The sequence below is a fragment of the Ornithorhynchus anatinus genome, chromosome X1, assembly GCF_004115215.2.
Source record: "Ornithorhynchus anatinus isolate Pmale09 chromosome X1, mOrnAna1.pri.v4, whole genome shotgun sequence".
Taxonomy (NCBI): Eukaryota; Metazoa; Chordata; class Mammalia; order Monotremata; family Ornithorhynchidae; genus Ornithorhynchus; species Ornithorhynchus anatinus.
In genome coordinates, this window is record NC_041749.1 from 78,385,307 (window position 1) to 78,405,562 (window position 20,256).

Genomic DNA, 20,256 nt, shown 5'->3' on the forward strand with positions numbered 1-20,256 from the left:
CTTCAGGTGGCGGTCTGCCCTGCTTCTGATCCATTGGACTACTTAAGGTACTGTTGACTGATCAATAGATCTTAATGTGTCTCCTTAAATAAGGCATTGATTGTGGCTGATAGTGAATTATCCCTTTTACTCTGCACGAGACACTTTGAGTCCTTGTTAAGTTTCAGAACTTCAAACCCTTAAAAAAGTAAAATCCCATGTACCCGCTAGTGATTTTCCCTGCCCTGTTGCATCTCTCCTCCCAGCGATTTCAAATATCTCTGCTGCCTCTTAGACACCCGGGGCGAAATGTGCCGCCCTAGCATCTCCACATGCTATGGATATGAATGCAGAGGTAGGAGGATTTGAGAGATTGGGGTCCAGAGAGAAGAGAGATGCTTCTTCTGTATTGAGGAGCAGAGTGGCTTATTAGAGCATGGGCCTGGGAGTCAGAAGGTCCTGGGTCCTAATCCTGGATCTGCCACATGTCTGTGTGACCTTGGGCAAGTCACTTAACCTCTGGGTGCCTCAGTTACCTCATCTGTAAAATGAGGATTAAGAGTGTGAGCCCCATGCGAGACAGGGACTGTGTCCAACCTGATTAACTTGTACTTACCCCAGTGCTTAGAACAGTGCTTGGCACATAGTAAGCATTTAACAAGTACCATTTTTATTATTGTTATGTCTGTACAATTCTCTAGAGACTTGGGTCTCAGTGGTTCTTTTGAGAAAAAGTTCTTCATGTGTTGAAGTGGAAACAGTTACTTGGTACTTACTGAGAGCTTACTGGGAGCAGAGCAATGTATGTACTAAGTACTTGGGAGAGTAAAATACAGTAGGATGGTAGATATGATCCTTGCCCTCAGGGAGCTTACAACCTAGAAATGGCAATGCTGACTGCCAGTTGTGCTGGTGCTACAGTGTTCTGACAACTTTACTCTTCGGTGACATGAGAAATGCCATCCCTGTCAACCACAAGCCTCAAGGCAACAGTGCAGTGTGTTTTCTATAGGTTCCGGGGTCGACCATCACCCCGCATGGATCCAGTTTCAAAAGAAAAGGCCAACAACAAGGTCCTGGGTTTCTTTAATCTACTGTCTGACTTTAAACGTGATACCAAAACAACGCAAATCGTGCAATTCCAAGTAGTTAAACTTAACCTATCCATTATTCCTTTCTCTTCTCTCCATAGATTGCTCTGGGTCTGCCCCACCGCCCCACCTCCCATGCCCTCCACCTTTGATTGTGTGCACTTTGAGGGCAGGGATAGTGGCGTCTACCCACTCTACTGTATTCTCCCACACACTTAGTACAGTGCCCTGCACAGGGGAAGTACTCAATAAATACTATGGCTTGACTGCTAAACGTATTATGCTCAGAATCAGGTTTAAGTTTCAGAATGTTGGGTACCAGGGTCAAAGCAAAATGCAGAAAAGGATCACACAGAATCCACTGGGGCAAGTCAGTTAAATTAGTTTAATAATTTCACATGAGAATAGAAACACTAAACACAAACCAAACCCCTGTCTTGAAGAGTCTGGATGGCACTAGTACTGTGTCTCATACAAATATTGTCTTATAAAAATTATAACAAAGGAGAAAGTATAATGACATGTGTTTAAGTACCACATATCCAAGAAATCTAGGAAAAAAGTCAACGTTCACTTCCCCTCGCAGTGCTCTGTTGTCCTGTCAGTGGGGAGTTGAAAAAGTGCATTTTAAATCACTAAATCACAATCCTAGCATTAGTGCATCTTGCCAAACGTGGTGCAAAGCATGAACATTTTAGAACTTGTGTAGCTTTCTACAACAGTGGACTTGTACCGCTTAAGAGCTAATGTTAAAAGAGGTAAGTTTTCCCATGACGGCTAAATGTGACTGTTTAAGACTGTGGCACCGCTGTTAGCCGAAAGAACTGGCGTCTTGTCCTAGAGTGTGCAGTGAGGCTCTGACTCCTGGAAGTCAAACCAGCATCATTTTGGGGGTGCTTGAAAATTCCATACAGGTCTCCTCCTAAACCAAGTAGTAGTAGTAGTGTGGTATTTATTAAGCACTTATTTTGTCCAGAGTGCTGTACTGGGGAAAAATACACGGGTGAAAATTAGACACAGTCCCTGGCCCTCAAGGGGCTCACAATCCAAGAAGGGCTGAGCTCGGATGCTATTCCCATTAAGTGCAGACACTAGTTTTTGTTTTGCTTTGTTTTTATGTCACGGTGCTCCCACGGAATGTGGAAGTGGATTTTAAGCCTTGACTCGAGGTTCCTCCAAGAAGGAGCCATTTCACGACTTGACTGTGCAAATCAGTACAGCTCATCCCGAAACTGCAGAGTCTGTGGTGGTGGAGGTGACCAGTGGTAAGTAGTAAGCATTTGCTATTTCCATCCGGTGATAAGTCAGCAGCTTAGAGTTACAGCTACTGCATCACCACTGAGCAACTGAATTCCCAACTGGGAGGATGAAACCTGCCCCAGAGCCAAGATGTATGGGAAATGGCCCATTGGTCACAAGTTGGGAAAGCCTCTCCTGAGATAATGCATCCCCCAACTGTTCTGATTAGCACCCCTGGCTTTCCTTGGAAAGCAAATGAAAGACCTCATTAAGTCAAAAGAAGAGGAAAATAAGAGAAACCTCCTCCATGGCTCTGACCCTTTCTGGAGGAGACAGACCTCAAGTTTAAGTGCAACTCCCCTTGCCTATTTACTCTACTCCCAAAACCTACAGGATGTTCTTTGAAAAACTTCACAAGCTCCTGAATGGGAGAAGATCCAAAGGAACAGAACAAGCCAGACCACCGACAGTAATATTTACTCCTAAGTTGCTTCAGTGTTCAGTGCTCAATCGATCTCATCGGAGGGAGACTGAAAATACCGCCCCACCACAACTAAATTGGAGAACTTCTGCACCTTCACCCACTAGTAAAACAAAACAATCTCAGAGCTGAGTCCTCTTCCTTCTGATGTCATTTGGGAGCAGCACGGAGTTGTCCTGTTAACCCATTTCTGGAGGGAAACCTTGTTCAAAAGACTCCCAGAAGGATTCTTCATGTCTCTGGCTCCAAGAAAGGCTGACCTCATGGTTTCCATTTGGGATACGAAGAGATAAGCCTCTGCAAATTGGTAACCTATTAAGTGGGTGACTGTTCTTAAACACAGCCTTGCAAAGAGGTTTGAAAATTCAAGCAGCTGAAAAAAAAACTATATTCAGCCTGCACACATGGGCAATGACCCCACCCTTATTTCCCAGGTCCTTTCCTCACTATACCCTCCTTCCCACTTCTGCCTACCTACCCATCCTCACTTCCTCCTGCTCTTCATCTCTCTGGGCCAAGAAAGTACACCAAGTTCTCCTAGAACGTGGGTGAGGCATTCCTGCAGAACCCTGGGTTAAAGAAGACTCATTCTGGAGTACTCGCCCATGTCTTATGCCATGTGCCCGCATCTAGGCACACAGCGGTTTGTTCTGACACCACATGGTGCTGGATCCAAACAAGCTAGCGTTGTTGCAAGAACATCCCCCGGTTTCCTGACAGTGTTCTAGCCAAAGCATGTAGTGAAAGAACTAATTTTGGCAGAACTGAATACAGAAGTTTCTGCCTATATCAAGTATGGATTCTTGCTCATTTTCCTGCCCACTAGATAAAGCATTGCACGAAAACCATGCAGAAAGGAACAGGAGGGAATATTTCATTTCTTCTAGGCCTGCAGCCTGATTTATTTTAAGCACTGAGAGCAAGGGCCAGTGCTAATAAACTCAGATTCACCAACTCAGATTTCAATGATCGGTTGTTTGGGAAAGACTTGAAATGTCTAAGGAAATGAAGGGCTGTGGAATGAAATACAGAGAGTCGTCCTTCATGTGTGAAGAGGGCACCACTGATGGGGAACTTCACCCCAGGAGTAAGTGTTTGGCTGAGAAAGCCCATATGGGAGCCACAATCAGCAAACAAAGTTGAAACCAAAGAAGAAAGCGAGGCCAATTATGATGCACACACAAACAACTAGCAGAAAATCCGAGAGAGGAAGAGGTGGTTCAAGTGAGCCTAATCGTTGTTGCGCAGATCCCCACCTGGCTCCTCAAACAAGGGGAGATCACTCTGCCTGCTGTGTCCCCTTCTCTCTCCAACTCTTTCTTTTCCTCCCTCCCTCCTTCTCCCCCCTTTTCCAGAATTCACTTCCGGAGCATACCAACGGCAACCAAGCAGCAGCCACTGATTCTGCCCACTGGGGCCCTGGCTGCTTTTCTGACCCTGTTCCAGGGGCAGACTCACACTAGGCCAAAAGCTTCCCTTTTCCCCACCCCCTCCAAAGCGACCAAACTCCGAGCAACTGAGGTCAAGCTTTCTGGTGGCTCATGAGAGTTCCTGCTGTACACCAAAACCTCCCACAGGATTCTAGGGAGTAACTGATCTGCATTCGCTTAGACCACGTCAACCCTTCTTCAGGGTCTTCAAAATAAATAAAAAAAATAAATACACAAAAACAGTCCCAGAAACTCTCTCCCAAAATGTTTTTCTATCTACTGACATGGATCCAATCACAGTTCTAGATTTAAATACCACATAATTAGTCGGCTCCTTTAAATTAACTAAGATGACGAAGAGGGAGGACAAGTGCTCTCTCTACACTGGCAGCTGAGTCGCTTCCAACAGGGGTGTAGTTCTGAGCATCAGTTCTACCTCGGAGCTTTTGGCTTCGCCGGTTGCAAGATTCTTGTCAATGAGCCCCAAGCTATGGAGATTCAGGATGGAGTCGGCAATGATCCGAGCTGTCCTCTTCTGATAACCTCCGGAGGTCACCATCAAGATGGGAACACGGTGGGTGCGGGCAGCTCGGAACACGATCTCATCTCTTTTCACAATGCCCTGCGGAGATATACACCAGAATGGGAGGGGCTGAGGCCCTCGGGCCACGGGCAGATTCTTGCCTTGCCTGGTCCTTTTCCCAGGAATGCATACCAATCAATCCAAAGCCCCCAGTTTCATGAAAACACGAATCCTGAGGACTGGCCTGGAGGAAATGGGCTAGGATGGCCCCAGAATAAATTTAAGAAAGATGGAAGGAAGAACTTCCCAATGGGGGAGGGTTATTTCCCTCCTAAAAGGACAGTCAGAAGCCTTGGGAAGGGTGGGGGCGGAGGGAGTAGGTGGAAAGTTCCGCTGTGACCAACTGACGCCAGAGAAATGTTCAGTCTCCAGGGCCAAGAAAGGATCCCACGAGGCCTAACTAGTCTGGTGCCCTCCAAATAAACCAAGGTTTATTAGAATGACAAAGAGAATGCGCTATCTCCAAAGCCAGGAGCCTGGAGCCTGGAGAGAAGCACATCTGGGGCTTGCAATAAGCCAGGAAAAAAGCTCACAGCATTGATTTTGACATGGAATCCTACCAGTTAAAACCTGTGCTATTAAACGAAGGACTGAAATGAAAGGCTCTTGGGGCTGGAAGGGAGATCACCATCCCCATCCACCAGTCTCTGCTTCTCAGAGAGGGCCCAGCACCACTCCTAGATATCCCAGTGAAAGAGATTCCATGACCTCCCTTGGCCACTCATGGTACCAGGCAGGAAGATTTCTCTTGTCAAGGAGCCCTTCTCTCTCATCTACCATATATCCTCCCTCCTCTTGATTGGCCCTCGGTGGAAAGAGACTGGGACACAAACTGATGCTTCTCAGTCCTTCTTAACTGCACTTCTTTTACCTTGGCCTGATAGGCCTTTCAATTATCCACCCACCTGGGGGGAGATGGCGAGGCCTCCGAGTGGATCCCCATCCAGAATGTCGGTTCCTGCATTATAAATAACAACATCTGGCCTCAGTTCATTCAGTGCTCCCGCCACGTGCATCTCTACCTTCTGGAGATATTCTTTGTCTTCCGTCCCCCAGTCCAGTTCAATCTTCCGCTTTATGGCTCCTAAAAACAGATTACCCAAATGATATTTTAATAACTGTATGTGAAAGGTTTACCTCCAGCTGTGATCTAGGCATGTAGCCTGGCAGGGCAGCAGATAGGTTCCAAAGTATTCTCATTCCCAAAATGTGTCCTAGTCTCCAAAACATCCCCTGGCCCTTCCGATATGGCCGAATGACCTCAAGGCGATTCATCTAGTGGCTCTGTGAGCAATAAGGGCCTAAGAAACCCAGGACCAGCACTGTGAGTCATAGTTGCAATTCAGATTAAAATGTTTACGTGTGCTGAGCAGGATTCCTTTTAAACTCTGGGGCTGTGGGCCAGCGGACCAGTGGTCATCTGGCCTAGCTGTTCCAAGCTCAGCGCTAAATGTGCTTCTATGGGTGTGCTATTTGGGGCGGGAAAGGGGGAGAAGTGACCAGGGAAAAAACAAAATCAAAACTGTTTTGATGAAAATTGGGCGAGCTCATTCGGTGACTGAATGATAAAGTGGCAAATTTACTTCAGTGCTCTTCAGAAGGTGCTTGCTTTTTTTTTAAACAAAACATTTAACTGATAAAAATAAAATTATTTTTAAATTTAGAAAATTCAAATCCATAATAACTGAAAATAAAAGGCATGACCATGACGTTACTCCTGCAGCAAAGCCAATCGCCTGTTCGTTTAAATAGACAGTGCGAACGACAATGGAAATGGAAGAAGAAATAAGGAGAGGGGATATTGAACCTATCACAAAAGCTATTAAAAAGAAAACCCTAACTGGAGTAACACTGAGAGAATGAATATTAAACTTCTGAGCAGGGCAAAGACTGGAACAAACAAAAAGATCATCAAGAATTCAATATACTAAGAATCACGGGGACTGTTTCTTTTTTCAGGCTGGTTCAGTGAGCCCCTTATATAAATCTCTGGGCTATACATAAACATCTGGCCCCAAAACAAACCTACAGTCTCTTTGGTGCTTTCATCTCTCTTGAGGCTGGGAGGAAAAAAAATGAGAAATCAAGGTCTCTAAGACCTGCACAGAATGGAGTTTTAAGTCGGCCTCATAAATCTACCTAACCCTACACAAACCAGACTTAGCTTCTTGTCCTCGCAGCTCTGCCATGCTCTCGAGGACTGCAAACAGTGAGGTAATCAGGCTCCAGATCAACTGAATGCTTACTATGGGCACAGTACTGTTCCAAGCCCTTGGGAGAGTACAATACAACAGAATAAGCAGAAACGTTCCCTGCCCAGAATGAGCTTACAGTCTAGAGGGGAGATAGACATTAATACGAATAAGTACCTTATAATAAATAATTTAAAGATATGTATATAAGGGCTGTGGGGTTGGGGCAAATGTCAAATGTCCAAAGATCACACAGCAGAGCCGGGATTAGAACCCAGGTCCTTCTGACTCCCCAGCCTGTAATGTATCCACTAGGCCACGCTGCTTCTCTTGATGCCTTCTAGTCAGTCAGTCAATGGTATTTATTGAGCGTTTGGTGTGTGCAGAGTACTGTACTAAGTGCTTGGGAGAGTGCAAAAGGGAATGTGTTTATTATTGTATTGTATTCTCCTGAGAGCTTAGTACAGTGCGCTGCACATAGTAAGCACTCAATAAATACCAATGAATGAATGAACAATATAACAGACACATTCCCTTCCCACAGCGAGCTTACAGACTAGTAGGGGAGACAGACATTAATAGAAATGAATAAATTACAGATATGTACCTAAGTACTGGGGGGCTGGGAGGGGGGATGAATAAAGGGAGCAAGTCAAGGCAACGCAGACGGGAGTGGGAGAAGAGGAAAGGAACACCCACCATCTGAGCCTTCACTCCCAGAGGCCCGAAGATCTAAGCTCACTGTGGGCAGGGAACGTGTCTGTTACACTGTTATACGCTCCCGAGTGCTTATAGTACAGTGCCCTGCACACAGTAAGCACTCAATAAATATGACTGATTGATTGATTGATAGAAAGAACACTGAGGGTTCAATCGACCCCATTCAAATGGGTACAATGACATAACCACTCACATGTGGAAGCCCGCAGACCCCCTCAATCACTGAGTAGCAATGGGTTCTACTCCTCAAATGCTCTTCAGTTCAGAGCTGAGCAAGACAGAGCACCTCTCAGTGTAGGCAACTCAGCTCTGCTCCCAACTGCCTTTAAGGGAACACCATAGACTGGTAGCGCCAGACACCTTCAATAAATAACCACCCCATCAGAAGCCCTCTCCATTTGTGCAGAGTGAGCAAATTTGGAACGGGCCTTTTGCTTTAAAAAAAAAAGTGTCCCTGGCTTAAATGGAAACATCAGATCAATCTCAACCTTCAGTCTTCCCATTAAAATCGATAACTCAAGCAGCCCTCTGATCCTGTGACTCAAAAGGAGCCAGGAAATGGTTTGCTAACAAGAACTGTCCAATCTACCTGGAGGCCAGTCTGCTGTTAAGTCGCTCTCATAATATCCCGGCTGGATTATTGTGTCAGCCTTCTCTCTGATCTCCCTTCCTCCTGTCTCTCCCCGCTCCAGTCTAGTCTTCATTCCACTGCCCGGCTCATCTTCCTGCAGAAACGCTCTGGGCGTGTCACTCCCCTTCTTAAAAACCTCCAGTGGCTGCCTATCAACCTCGGCACGAAACAAAAACTTCTCACTCTAGGCTTCAAGGCTCTCCATCACCTTGCCCCCTCCTACCTCTCCTCCCTTCTCTCTTTCTACTGCCCACCCCGTAGGCTCCGCTCCTCTGCCGCCCACCTCCTCACCGTCCCCCGTTCTCGCCTATCCTGCTGTCGACCCCTGGGCCACGTCCTCCCGCTGTCCTGGAATGCCCTCCCTCCTCACCTCCGCCAAACTAATTCTCTTCCCCTCTTCAAAGCCCTACTGAGAGCTCACCTCCTCCAAGAGACCTTCCCAGACTGAGCTTCCCCTTTTCCCTCTGCTCCCCCTTCACCTCCCCTCAGCTAAGCCCCCTTTTCCCCCTCTTTCCCTCTGCTCCTTCCCCTCTCCCTTCCCCTCCCCTCAGCACTGTGCTCATCCGCTCATTTGTATATATTTTTATTACCCTATTTATTTTGTTAATGAAATGTACATCCCCTTGATTCTATTTATTGCTATTGTTTTTGTCTGTCTGTCTCCCCCGATTAGACTGTAAGCCCATCAATGGGCAGGGATTGTCTCTATCTGTTGGCGAATTGTACATTCCAAGCGCTTAGTACAGTGCTTTGCACATAGTAAGCGCTCAATAAATACTATTGAATGAATGAATGTTAAGAAGGCCAAGAGGAAGGTGAGGAAGAGAATTTCTGCTGACCAAGGAAATGCTAGACGCTCATTGATCATGGGCTGTCTCTGATGTTAAATACTTTTGTAGAATATCAATCGATTTCACTGGCATATCATACAATGTGTCAGGGAGATTCACTGATGAAGTGCTTTGGAGTCCTCCAGATAACGATGGCTCTATGCCCAAGGCTCCACAGTTCTACTTACGTTTAGCAAACCCATCCCCTGGATAAATGTATCTATTGTAGACGTCCATAATATACACTCGATTATCATACATGAAGTCTCTCTCGTGGCCATTTCCCTACAGAAAAAAAAATCGCCATTGGTGAGTCTGACCCAGCTAAGGATACGTTTAGGTTGCAACACAGACAGTTGTTTCATCGGAAAAACTCAGGTCTGATTTTTTGGTTCACAAGTCTAACGGTAAATTCGATAAAAGCACAACCCACCAGATTCTGAGTCCTTCGAATATAAGTGTACAAGCCCAGGCCTGGAAGGGATTTAAAGAGGTCACTTAGTCCAATTCCCAGAAAGATAAGACCCTAGTCCTCCTTCAAAGACCTCCAGACAGATACCCATGCTCCCTCATGTGCCCATTTACAATGATTAACATCCCTTCCCTGCCACATTGACCTAGATCCCTCTACTGCTCAGCTGGAGCCCAAAGGAATAATAATAATGATTATGGTACTTGTTAAGCATCTGTGTGTCAAGCACTGATCTAAACACTGGATTAGATACAAATCAATGAGGTTGGACAGAGTCCCACGTGGGGCTCACACTCTTAATTCCCAGTTTTACAGATGACCCAGCGGGACCTGGCTGCTATTGTCTTGCAAAGGTCAGATTCAGTGACCGTTCATGAACTGGGGTTCGCTGACTCTGCTACTATGCCTCACAACCTACACTATCGATCAATCAATCAATCAAAGGTATTTATTGAGCACTTACTGTGTGCAGGACACTCAACTAAGCGCTTGGGAGAATACAATATGATGGAGTAGGTCGACACGATCCCCTGCCCTCAAGGAGAATACAATCTAGTGAGGAACTAGCTTACAGGCTCATAACCTCTCATGCACATTTTGGTCAGAGAAGAGATGGTGCAAGAGAATGAAAAATCAAACTCCGCGACCGGTATCAATCAGCAGAGAATCTCAGGCAAGGATGCTCTACTCCAAACCGCATGGACAAAGCTAAACTGAAGAATGCTTTAACTGACCCGATCTACTTCACCAGCAGCTTCTTTGAATAGGGCTCTTGAGGAATGGAAGGGTATGGAGAATAGTTATCTCCATCTGATCGTAGTTCCTTGTTGTGAAGCCAATTTTTGAAAGGCTTTAATTTGAAAATTAGAGACATGATAGACTACAGTGTGTTCTGATGGACCATTATGTTTTATCACATCAGTGCAACTGCAATCCAAGGCTATTCATTCCCCACCCTAAAAGCCCTTATAAATTTTTGATGTAAAGTAGTTTGAGTGCATTAACAGCTTCTCTAAATTAAATAATGCTGTTTCCGATGGGTTTTTTTTTTTTTTGCAAGAAAACCAAAAGTAATTAGTTCATAGTCTAATCACCCTCCAAAATAGGATTTTTTAAAAAATGGAAGAGACCGGCAGACAGGAGGAACAAGTGAGCATGTCAGTGGGTGCCCCTCCACCCAACCCGACGACTCACACCACAAATACAGTAATAATTATGGTATTTGTTAAGCACTGACTATGTGCCAGGCACTGTACTAAGCGCTGGTGTGGGGTAAAAGCAAATTGGGTTGGACACAGTCCCTGTCCCACATGGGGCTCACAGTCTCAATCCCTATTTTACAGATGAGGTAAATGAGGCCCAGAGAAGTTAAGTGACTTGCCCAAGGTCACACGGCAGACAAATGGCAGAGTTGGAATTAGATCCCATGACCTCTGACTCCCAGGCCTGTGCTCTATCCACTACACCATACAACAAAAGGCTCAGTTAGCACCGACACATAAATCGTTCTTCTTGGGTGAAGGACCATTCTTTGCTCCCCTATCCAGAGGTCCTGGTCAAATTCACATCCTGCCATCCCTGCCGGAACTAGCCCTGGCACCCAATCTCAGTTTGGCCCTCTAGCTGCCCATTTCTTACAAATCCCCACTTAACAACTTCCTGAGGGTTCCACAGAAGCGGGGACCCTTGTGGAAGCAGCAGCCAATCCACTGCAACCTCCACAGAGTGGAGCTGTTAACTCAGCCTACTGTTCCAGCAGCAGAACGTTTTATTGAGCTGGCCTACCTACTGCAGCCAAGAACCATAAAGCATAATTAAACACCAGAGCTGAGATGGTGAATAATTAATAACCAAACATCATAATTGATTATGTGCTGCCACCTGTGATTTCTATTGCCAATTAGTTAGGCAATAACTGGCTTAATTTTTGTTAATTTATGCAGTGGGGTCTGATGGGGTGGGAGGTTGATGAATGACCCCACCTCTATTCCCCAAGGCCACTTACTAGGCTAACCATTGCTATTGCTGCTGCTAGCCAAGGGGCATCCCACAGTGTGAGAAAGGTGAACAAGAACTACTTCTCCTCTAGAGCTTTTCCAGCTGAGGCTTCGGCCAACCTCTGCCCCCTGATTCAGACACATTTACACATTTAAAATGTCTTAGGAGAAGGTGGGTCAGGGGAGAGGGAGAAGAAGGAGAAGGCAAGGGGTGATGATGTGAGGAGGTGGCATTCTGAGCTGAAAGCTCTGGAGACAACTTGGGGAAATTGTTATTTTCTTCGAGAGACCAAACACAGTCCTTCTCCAACAATGACAGTTGGGTGAGAAGTGGGACAAAGTGTGTATGCCTAAATGAGATTCCTCCCCTTCCCCCCGCCGCCCCTCCTGCCACCCCCCCACCAGATCAAGCCCAGATAGAACCACTTCGGAGGCCTGTTGTTGGGTAGGTATGGTATCTGTTGCCAAATTGTACTTTCCAAGCGCTTAGTACAGTGCTCTGCACACAGTAAGCACTCAATAAATACGATTGAAGGAATGAATGAATGAATTCAAGGTATAAAGCATCCTGAGAAAATGAAACAATCCATAGATTCTTTTTTCAAATGATAGGTGGAGGTAGGGAGGAACATCGGAGACCCAGTTTCATCTTCACCTGGCCCAGCCTAGCAGAGGAAACGTAGAGACTACTGAACTCTCTCTGCACCCTACCCCATAACCTGGACATTCCTAGGAGAGTTTTCAAGCAGTGTCTCCAAATAGCACATTCTCCTTTCAATCACTCAATTGTATTTATTGAGCGCTGTGTGCAGAGCACTGTACTAAGCACTTGGGAGAGTTCCTTAGCAGCCAACCCCATGTGAAGCAGGTAAAGCGTGTGCACAATGCCTGTCACTCAACAGCTGTACGGAGCTGAGCGATAGACAGGATAGCCACTATCTTAAGCTTAGGCAGCAACAAAAGGCAGGGTAGGTCAGCAGTGTCTTGAAGCAGGTCCTTAGTTCTACTAAGAAGCAGCATACTGAGAAGCAGCATGGTGTAGTGGATAAAGCATAGGCCTGGGAGTCAGAAGCTCATGGGTTCTAATCCTGGCTCCGCCACTTGTCTGCTCTGTGGCCTTAGGCAAGTCACTTCACTTCTCTGTGCCTCAGTTACCTTATCTGTAAAATAGGGATAAAGACTGTGAGCCCCAAGTGGGACAGGGACTGTGTCCAATGTGATTACCTTGTATGTACCTCAGTACTTAGAACAGTGCTTGGCACATAATAATAATAATACTCTTCACCTCTCGCTAGAATTTGGCCTCAAAGCACTTGTGTTGCACAGTGAAGCAAGAGCCTCCTCAAGGCCAAAAGAAGACCCAAAAGAGAAACCCAAGTGATTCAGAAGGGCAGAGGGCAGAGAAAAGATGGCAGACAGTCTAGGTCTCAGACTGGAAGTCAGGAAACTAGTGCACAGGGAAGTTGTGATGTACCCAGAAGCTCACAGCAACTCATTGGCTGTTTCCTCAACTGTTCATGGGGCTACAACCTGCCCTTTCCTACCTCTGCTGGTTAAGTGAACGGCTGAGTGGGTAAATATCATCAGAAATCTATGGCCTAGGGGTGCCGCTCCATGGTCCCCTCCACAGTATTAGGACCCTTTCTAGAAGGACCTAGACCTCCTTTGAAGGTTTCAGACAAAGGCTCTTTTCCTTTTCCCTCCTCTCACTGGACCTGCCGTAGGCAGAGAGCAAGCACCTTGTTCACTTTGGCCTCCTGGAGGAAAAACACCATTTTGCCCAGACCGAAACAAAGAGCCCATTATAATATGCAAATGTCATTCACTGGCTTCAGAAACCACCCTCCTTTCCCCAATCCCTTCTCCTCTATGATGTCTGACCTTGGCTATACCAGTTACTTAGCATTAGGGGAAAAACATCAGAATCTGCCTAAAAGAGATTGGTTTCATCAGTACATTCCTAATACCTCCCTTCATATCAGACAAGAACTCTCCCTGCCTTCAAAGTTTTCTTAAAAGCACATCTCCTCGAAGAGGCCTTCCTCAACTAAGCCCTTATTTCCTCTTCTCCTACTCCCTTCTGCATCAGCTTTGCACTAGGATTTGCACCCTTCATTCACCCCTCCCTCAGCCCCATAGCACTTATGTGCATAGCTATAATTTATTAATTTATTTATTTATGTCTGTCTCCCCACTTAGACCATAAGCTTGTTGTGAGCAGGGAACGTGCTACCAACTAACTCTGTTGTAGTGAACTCTCCCAAGCACTTAGTACAGTGCTCTGCACATAGTAAGTGCTCAATAAATACTACTGAATGAATGGTTAGTGCTCAATACGTACAACTGACTGAACAGGGGAACCATCAAGGTAGACCACTTAACAATTGAGCCCATGGGGATTGTTCCAAGTGCAAATTTTCCCCCAAGCCCTTCCTCAAAAGCCCTCCACCCCACACCCCTGCTTTTTGAAAAATGTCCACCTGGAAGAGTTATTCCTTGTCAAGTGGAGTAAAGAAAACTGATGAGGTAGCATTTACATCAATTACAGAAATGAGGCCAGTACTCTTTCCATCTTCAGTAAGAAAATATACACCCAGGACATGCATTTTTGTCTACTTGGCATGTCACTAAAATAGCCTCATTTCTTACTAAATGATACTGATAAGCTGCATAAACCAGAGAAGTGACATGAAACTGGTCATAAAAAAGGACCACAGAAATGCTCACCAGTCAGTACTGGAGTTTATTTTGCACTCAAGGAACACCAAAGTTACTGGGCAACTTCAGTCTGAAGGCTCATGAAAGACAGGCCCCTTTATCTATGAATATGTGTTGTTGATTCTATGATATAACATCCTTTCTATTTGTCCTTTGGGCTCAAAGAAGAAAGTCCTGATCACTGTGAGCTAATGACAACCCTCAGTCTCACTTGGGGAGACTGCCAGATGAACATTATTTTAACAAGCCCAACAAAGTTTCTAACATGTCTGCCTGTGTCGGTGGGTGCCTTATAAAGCTGCGATATAATCGGATTGTTCCACTGTGGTTGTGGTTTTTCTACTAAGGAACAAGGAAAGAGTATTTCTTATCGAATACTGAACTTCGGACTCACCTGATGTGCATCTAGATCTATAATAGTGGCTCTGGACACACCTTCTACTCGCTCAAACAGAAACTAGAAAGAAAATGGAAAGGCAGAAATGAAAAGGCAAGCATTATTAAGGAAACCAGGTGAGTTATTTAATGGCACAGAAACCCCTTTTGTGTAATATGTATCCTAAAACTTGCTTAGGCAGGTCTTGGTTTCCAGGGTTTCCCATGTAAGAATAACTCCCCAATTAAGGAATGTCCAGCCAACCAGATTGGTTTTCGTCCTTAGCAGACCGCTCTCGGAAACATCCTTCAAAAATCACTTTAGGCGGAATAGATCTAAAGTCTGTTCTAATTTCTAAAGACATTTATCTCTGCAAGGAGATGCAGCTGCTAAGTGAAATCCAGTTCCTATTCAGTCTGTAGTCAGGACTCAGAGGTGCAAGTGGCAGAGACGGTTGGGCACAAATGTGCTGTTTCAAGGGAGTGTCAGTAAAGAGGCAAAGGTGCCTGGGCATCTGATCTGAAAATTGAGTGCTCTGCACACAGTAAGTACTCAACAAATACTACCACCCTCCCCACATTCAAAACCCTCCAAAAATCACTTCACCTCCAAGATATCTTCCCTAAGACCTCATATCCTCTAACCGCCCTCCCCTCTGCGTTGACAATGCATTTGGTGTGTGCCCCTTAACCACTCCGATATTCACTCCAGCCCCACAGCACTTATGTACATATCTTTTTACTCTACTATTTCCCCAATTGGTCATTTATTTAAATGTTTGTCTCCCCGTCTAGACTGCAACTTCCCTGTGGGCAGGGATCTTGTCTACCAACTCTATTGTACTGTACTCTCTACGAACTTTAATGCACCATTTGTCTGCTGTGTGACCTTGGGCAAGTCACTCAACTTCTTTATGCTTCAGTTGCCTCAGCTGGAAAATGGGGATGGAGACTGTGAGCCCCATATGGGACAGGGACTGGGTCCAACCGATTACCTTGTATCTACCCCAGCGCTTAGAACAACGCCTGGCACATAATAAACTCTGAACAAATACCAAATTATTATTATCAGTAACAGTAAGCACTTAAATTCCACTGACTGAAGCTTTTGTAGTAATCTTGCCCCACTAAATCCATTTACCAATTATGCGGTATTCTACGTAACTATCTTACTGATTTGTGTTTAGTCATATGCCTTTATGATCCTAATATCTCCGGTCGCATCACTGCTACCCGTCAAGATTGGAAGATTCCAAAAGACATGGACTGGATCAGTTCAACTCACTGAGGCACATGCTAAGCATGGTGCTGTACTAAATAACTGACTGCCTTCAATATTGAGGACAGTGATGTACCACAGGGGGATTCTGCAGTAAGCCGGCCAGAGGTAATGCTTTAGTTTTGTGGTTAAGATTTAGATTGGACTTCTCAAATAGCTTACATACACTCACGGAGGGATGCAGGCCATAACCTAGGATAGGTTAACTTGAAGAATAATGAGAAGCAGCGTGACCGAGTGGAAAAAGCATGGCTGGCCCCGCCATGTGCCAGCTGTGTAACCGTGGGCAAGTCACTTCACTCCTCTGTACCTCAGTCTCATCTGTAAAATCAGGAGTCAATACTTGTTCCCCAACTCCCTAAAACTGTGAGTCCCATGTGGGACAGGGAGTGTGTCTGATCTCATTATCTTGTATCTGCCCCAGCATTTGGCACATAGTAAGTGCTTAAGAAATACCACAATTATTCTCTCTGCCTCATCTGTAGAATGGGGATTAAGATTGTGAACCCCATGTGCAACAGGGACTGTGTCCAACCTAATTAGCCTGTAGCTATTCCAGTGCTTAGTACAGTGCCCGGCACATAGTAAGCACTTAAGTACCATAAAAAATTATTATTGGACTAGAACTAACTTGGAGGTACTGCCTTTCATACACAAGGAAGGAGACGGGCTGTGGAGACTCAAAGTTTCAAAAGCATCACAGTTCCTTTGTCATCCCAAGAGGCGACTAATCACAATGATTTCTATCAGCTCTGTGCCTTGTGGTGCCAGGAAGCCGATATGCTCATGGCTTCTCTCCCCACCCCCACCTCTTTGTTACATCCCCAGCTCATTAATAGGCTGGAGGATCAAACTGCAAATAATGTCAGTCCAGCATTAACTCTTATGCCTTCTTTGAAATTACTCTTCTTTGTCAGCTTACCTCTGTTCACTAACAAGTACAACATAGCCCATACATACAAAGCATGGGTTTTCAATACTCTCTGCTCAAGTGGCTGTTCTCCTGGATTGCCTAATCTGTAGTCAGGGTATTAACAGTGAGAATTTAAACCTCTATATAGCCGGTGGTGGACATCAAAAACTTATGGACTGTAATGCTTTCTTCCCTAAAACATCAATCACGTTTATGGAGCACTTACTCTGTGCAGAGCACTGTGCCAAGCACTTGAGCAAGTAGAAGAGACACAATCTTTGCTCTCAAGAGTTTACAGTCTAGCATGAGCATTATCATGATCGATACTGGACAGAGGATAGTAGTCAGAGTCTTTGCCCTTGAAGAGTTTAGGTCATTTTAAATTTCCTAACTACCAAAACAATACCAGCTAGCAATCTTACAGGTCTTCCTTGGATTACATGGCAAAGAGCCTGGGCCACTAAGCTTTAAAGCTGAAGGTAAGGAGTTTCTGTTTGATTTGGAGGTGGATAGGCAACCACTGCAGGTTCTTGAGGAGTGAAGTGAACTCCTCAAAACTGAACCGTTTTGCAGAAAAATGATCCACGTAGCAGAGTGAGAAGTATTGACTGGAGTGAGGAGAGACAGGCGACGGGGAGGTCAGCAAGAAGGCTGATGCAGTAGTTAAGACAGGATAGGATAAGTGCATCAACATGGGAGCAGTTTGGATGGAGAGAAAAAGATGAATTTTAAGCAATGCTGTGAAGGTAGAACCGACAAGATTAGGTGACAGATTGAATATGTGGGTTCTATGAGAGAGCTAAGTCACGGATAATGCCAAGGTTAAGGCCTTGTGAGACATGAAGGATGGCGGTGCTGTCTACAGTGATGGGAAAGTCAGGGGGAGGACAGGGTCTGGGTGAGACAATAAGGAGTTCTGTTTTGGACATGTCTAGCTTGAGGTGTCAGCAGGACATCCGGGTAGAGATGTCCTGAAGGCAGGAGGAAATGTGAGACTTAAGGGGAGAAGAGAGAGGTCAAGGCTGGAAATGTAAATTTGGGAGTCATCGGCATAGAAATGGTAGTTGAAGTAGTGGGAGCCCGTTATTGGGCAGGGATTGTCTCTATCCGTTGCCGAATTGTACATTCCGAGTGCTTAGTACAGTGCTCTGCACATAGTAATTGCTCAATAAATACTACTGAATGAATGAGTTCTTCAAGGGAATGGGTGTAGATTAATAGGGTAATAGATGGATGGGTGTAGATAAATAAATAGGGTAATAAAAATATATACAAATGAGCAGACGAGCACAGTGCTGAGGGGAGGGGAAGGGAGAGGGGGAGGAGCAGAGGGAAAGGGGGGGAAAAGGGGGCTTAGCTGAGGGGAGGTGAAGGGGGGGCAGAGAGGCAGCAGAGGGAGCAGACGGAAAAGGGGAAGCTCAGTCTGAGAAGGTCTCTTGGAGGAGGTGAGCTCTCAGTAGGGCTTTGAAGAGGGGAAGAGAATTAGTTTGGCGGAGGTGAGGAGGGAGGGCATTCCAGGACAGCGGGAGGACGTGGCCCAGGGGTCGACAGCAGGATAGGCGAGAACGGGGGACGGTGAGGAGGTGGGCGGCAGAGGAGCGGAGCCTACGGGGTGGGCAGTAGAAAGAGAGAAGGGAGGAGAGGTAGGAGGGGGCAAGGTGATGGAGAGCCCTGAAGCCTAGAGTGAGAAGTTTTTGTTTCGTGCCGAGGTTGATAGGCAGCCACTGGAGGTTTTTAAGAAGGGGAGTGACACGCCCAGAGCGTTTCTGCAGGAAGATGAGCCGGGCAGTGGAATGAAGACTAGACTGGAGCGGGGAGAGACAGGAGGAAGGGAGATCAGAGAGAAGGCTGACACAATAATCCAGCCGGGATATTATGAGAGCCCCTACCAGTAAGATAGCCGTTTGGGTGGAGAAGAAAGGGCGGATCTTGACGATATTATAAAGGTGAGACCGGAAGGTCTTGGTGACGGATTGGATGTGTGGGGTGAACGAGAGAGCCGAGTCAAAGATGACACCGAGGTTGCGGGCCTGAGAGATGGGAAGGATGGTCGTACCATCCACAGTGATAGGGAAGTCAGGAAGAGGACAGGGCTTGGGAGGGAAGATGAGGAGCTCAGTTTTGGACATGTTGAGCTTTAGGTGGCGGGCAGACATCCAGGTAGAGACGTCCTGGAGGCAGGAGGAGATACGAGCCTGAAGGGAGGGGGAGAGGACGGGGCAGAGATGTAGATTTGTGTGTCTGCATAGAGATGATAGTTGAAGCCGTGAGAGCGAATGAGTTCACCAAGGGAGTGAGTGTAGATGGAAAACAGAAGAGGGCCGAGAACTGACCCTTGAGGAACCCCAACAGTTAGAGGATGGGAGGGGGAGAAGGAGCCTGTAGACTAGCTCCAGACTGAGCTGTTGGGCAGGACTGAATGCAGTGACAGAGCCACGGTGTTAGGAATAAGACTCATTTTACTCAAGGTTTATTGTCCTGGAACGCCCTCCCTCCTCACCTCCGCCAAACTGATTCTCTTCCCCTCTTCAAAACCCTACTTAAAACTCACCTCCTCCAAGAGGCCTTCCCAGACTGAGCTCCCTTCTCCCTCTACTCCCTCTACCACCCCCCCTTCACCTCTCCGCAGCTAAACCCTCTTTTCCCCCTTTCCCTCTGCTCCTCCACCTCTCCCTTCCCCTCCCCACAGCACTGTACTCGTCCGCTCAACTGTATATATTTCCATTACCCTATTTATTTTGTTAATGAATTGTACATCGCCTTGATTCTATTTAGTTGCCATTGTTTTTACGAGATGTTCTTCCCCTTGACTCTATTCATTGCCATCATTCTTGTCTGTCCATCTCCCCCGATTAGACTGTAAGCCCGTCAAACGGCAGGGACTGTCTCTATCTGTTGCCGACTTGTTCATCCCAAGCGCTTAGTACAGTGCTCTGCACATAGTAAGCGCTCAATAAATACTATTGGATGAATGAATGAATGAATATTACAGCAGTGGAAAAAATGTGAGCTCTTTCTGTGTAAATATATGCAGTGCTCTCACTGTCCGTTTTGGATAGAATGCAGTTATTAGGAAATGTTTGCATTAGAGACTGGGCTTTCCTGTAGTTCATCGCAAACATAACCACCATAATTACTGGAGAACTGTGTATATCCAAATTTATATAGAGTCAGAAATGGGACCCAGGTATCTCCTCCCTCACCTTTAGCTTAGAGAGAGGACAGTCAGCTAAAGAACATCCATCCCTTCATTCCAAATCTGACACTTCTGAAGAGAGAGGGAGGATTAAAAAGAGCCTCCATGGGTCAGAAACAGGACCCTGGCA

General features: G+C 46.0%; 1 protein-coding gene across 7 annotated transcripts in view; it reads right to left on the minus strand.

Moving 5' to 3' along the window:
* Nucleotides 1–1,436: 1,436 nt before the first annotated feature.
* The window catches only part of HDAC11 (histone deacetylase 11), a 54,354-nt gene continuing 35,534 nt past the window's right edge, over nt 1,437–20,256 (minus strand). For 4 of the 7 annotated variants that reach the window (XM_029050821.1, XM_029050824.2, XM_029050819.1 and 1 more), the window contains 4 exons: nt 14,758–14,820; nt 9,365–9,461; nt 5,709–5,887; nt 1,437–4,842 (listed from right to left, as the gene is read on the minus strand). In XM_029050821.1, coding sequence (XP_028906654.1) covers nt 4,600–4,842; nt 5,709–5,887; nt 9,365–9,461; nt 14,758–14,820 — 582 coding nt within the window. In that variant the 3' untranslated portion in view covers nt 1,437–4,599. The remainder of the gene's footprint in view (nt 4,843–5,708; nt 5,888–9,364; nt 9,462–14,757; nt 14,821–20,256) is intronic. The other 3 variants (XM_029050827.2, XM_029050826.2, XM_029050823.2) reach the window with 3 other exon arrangements.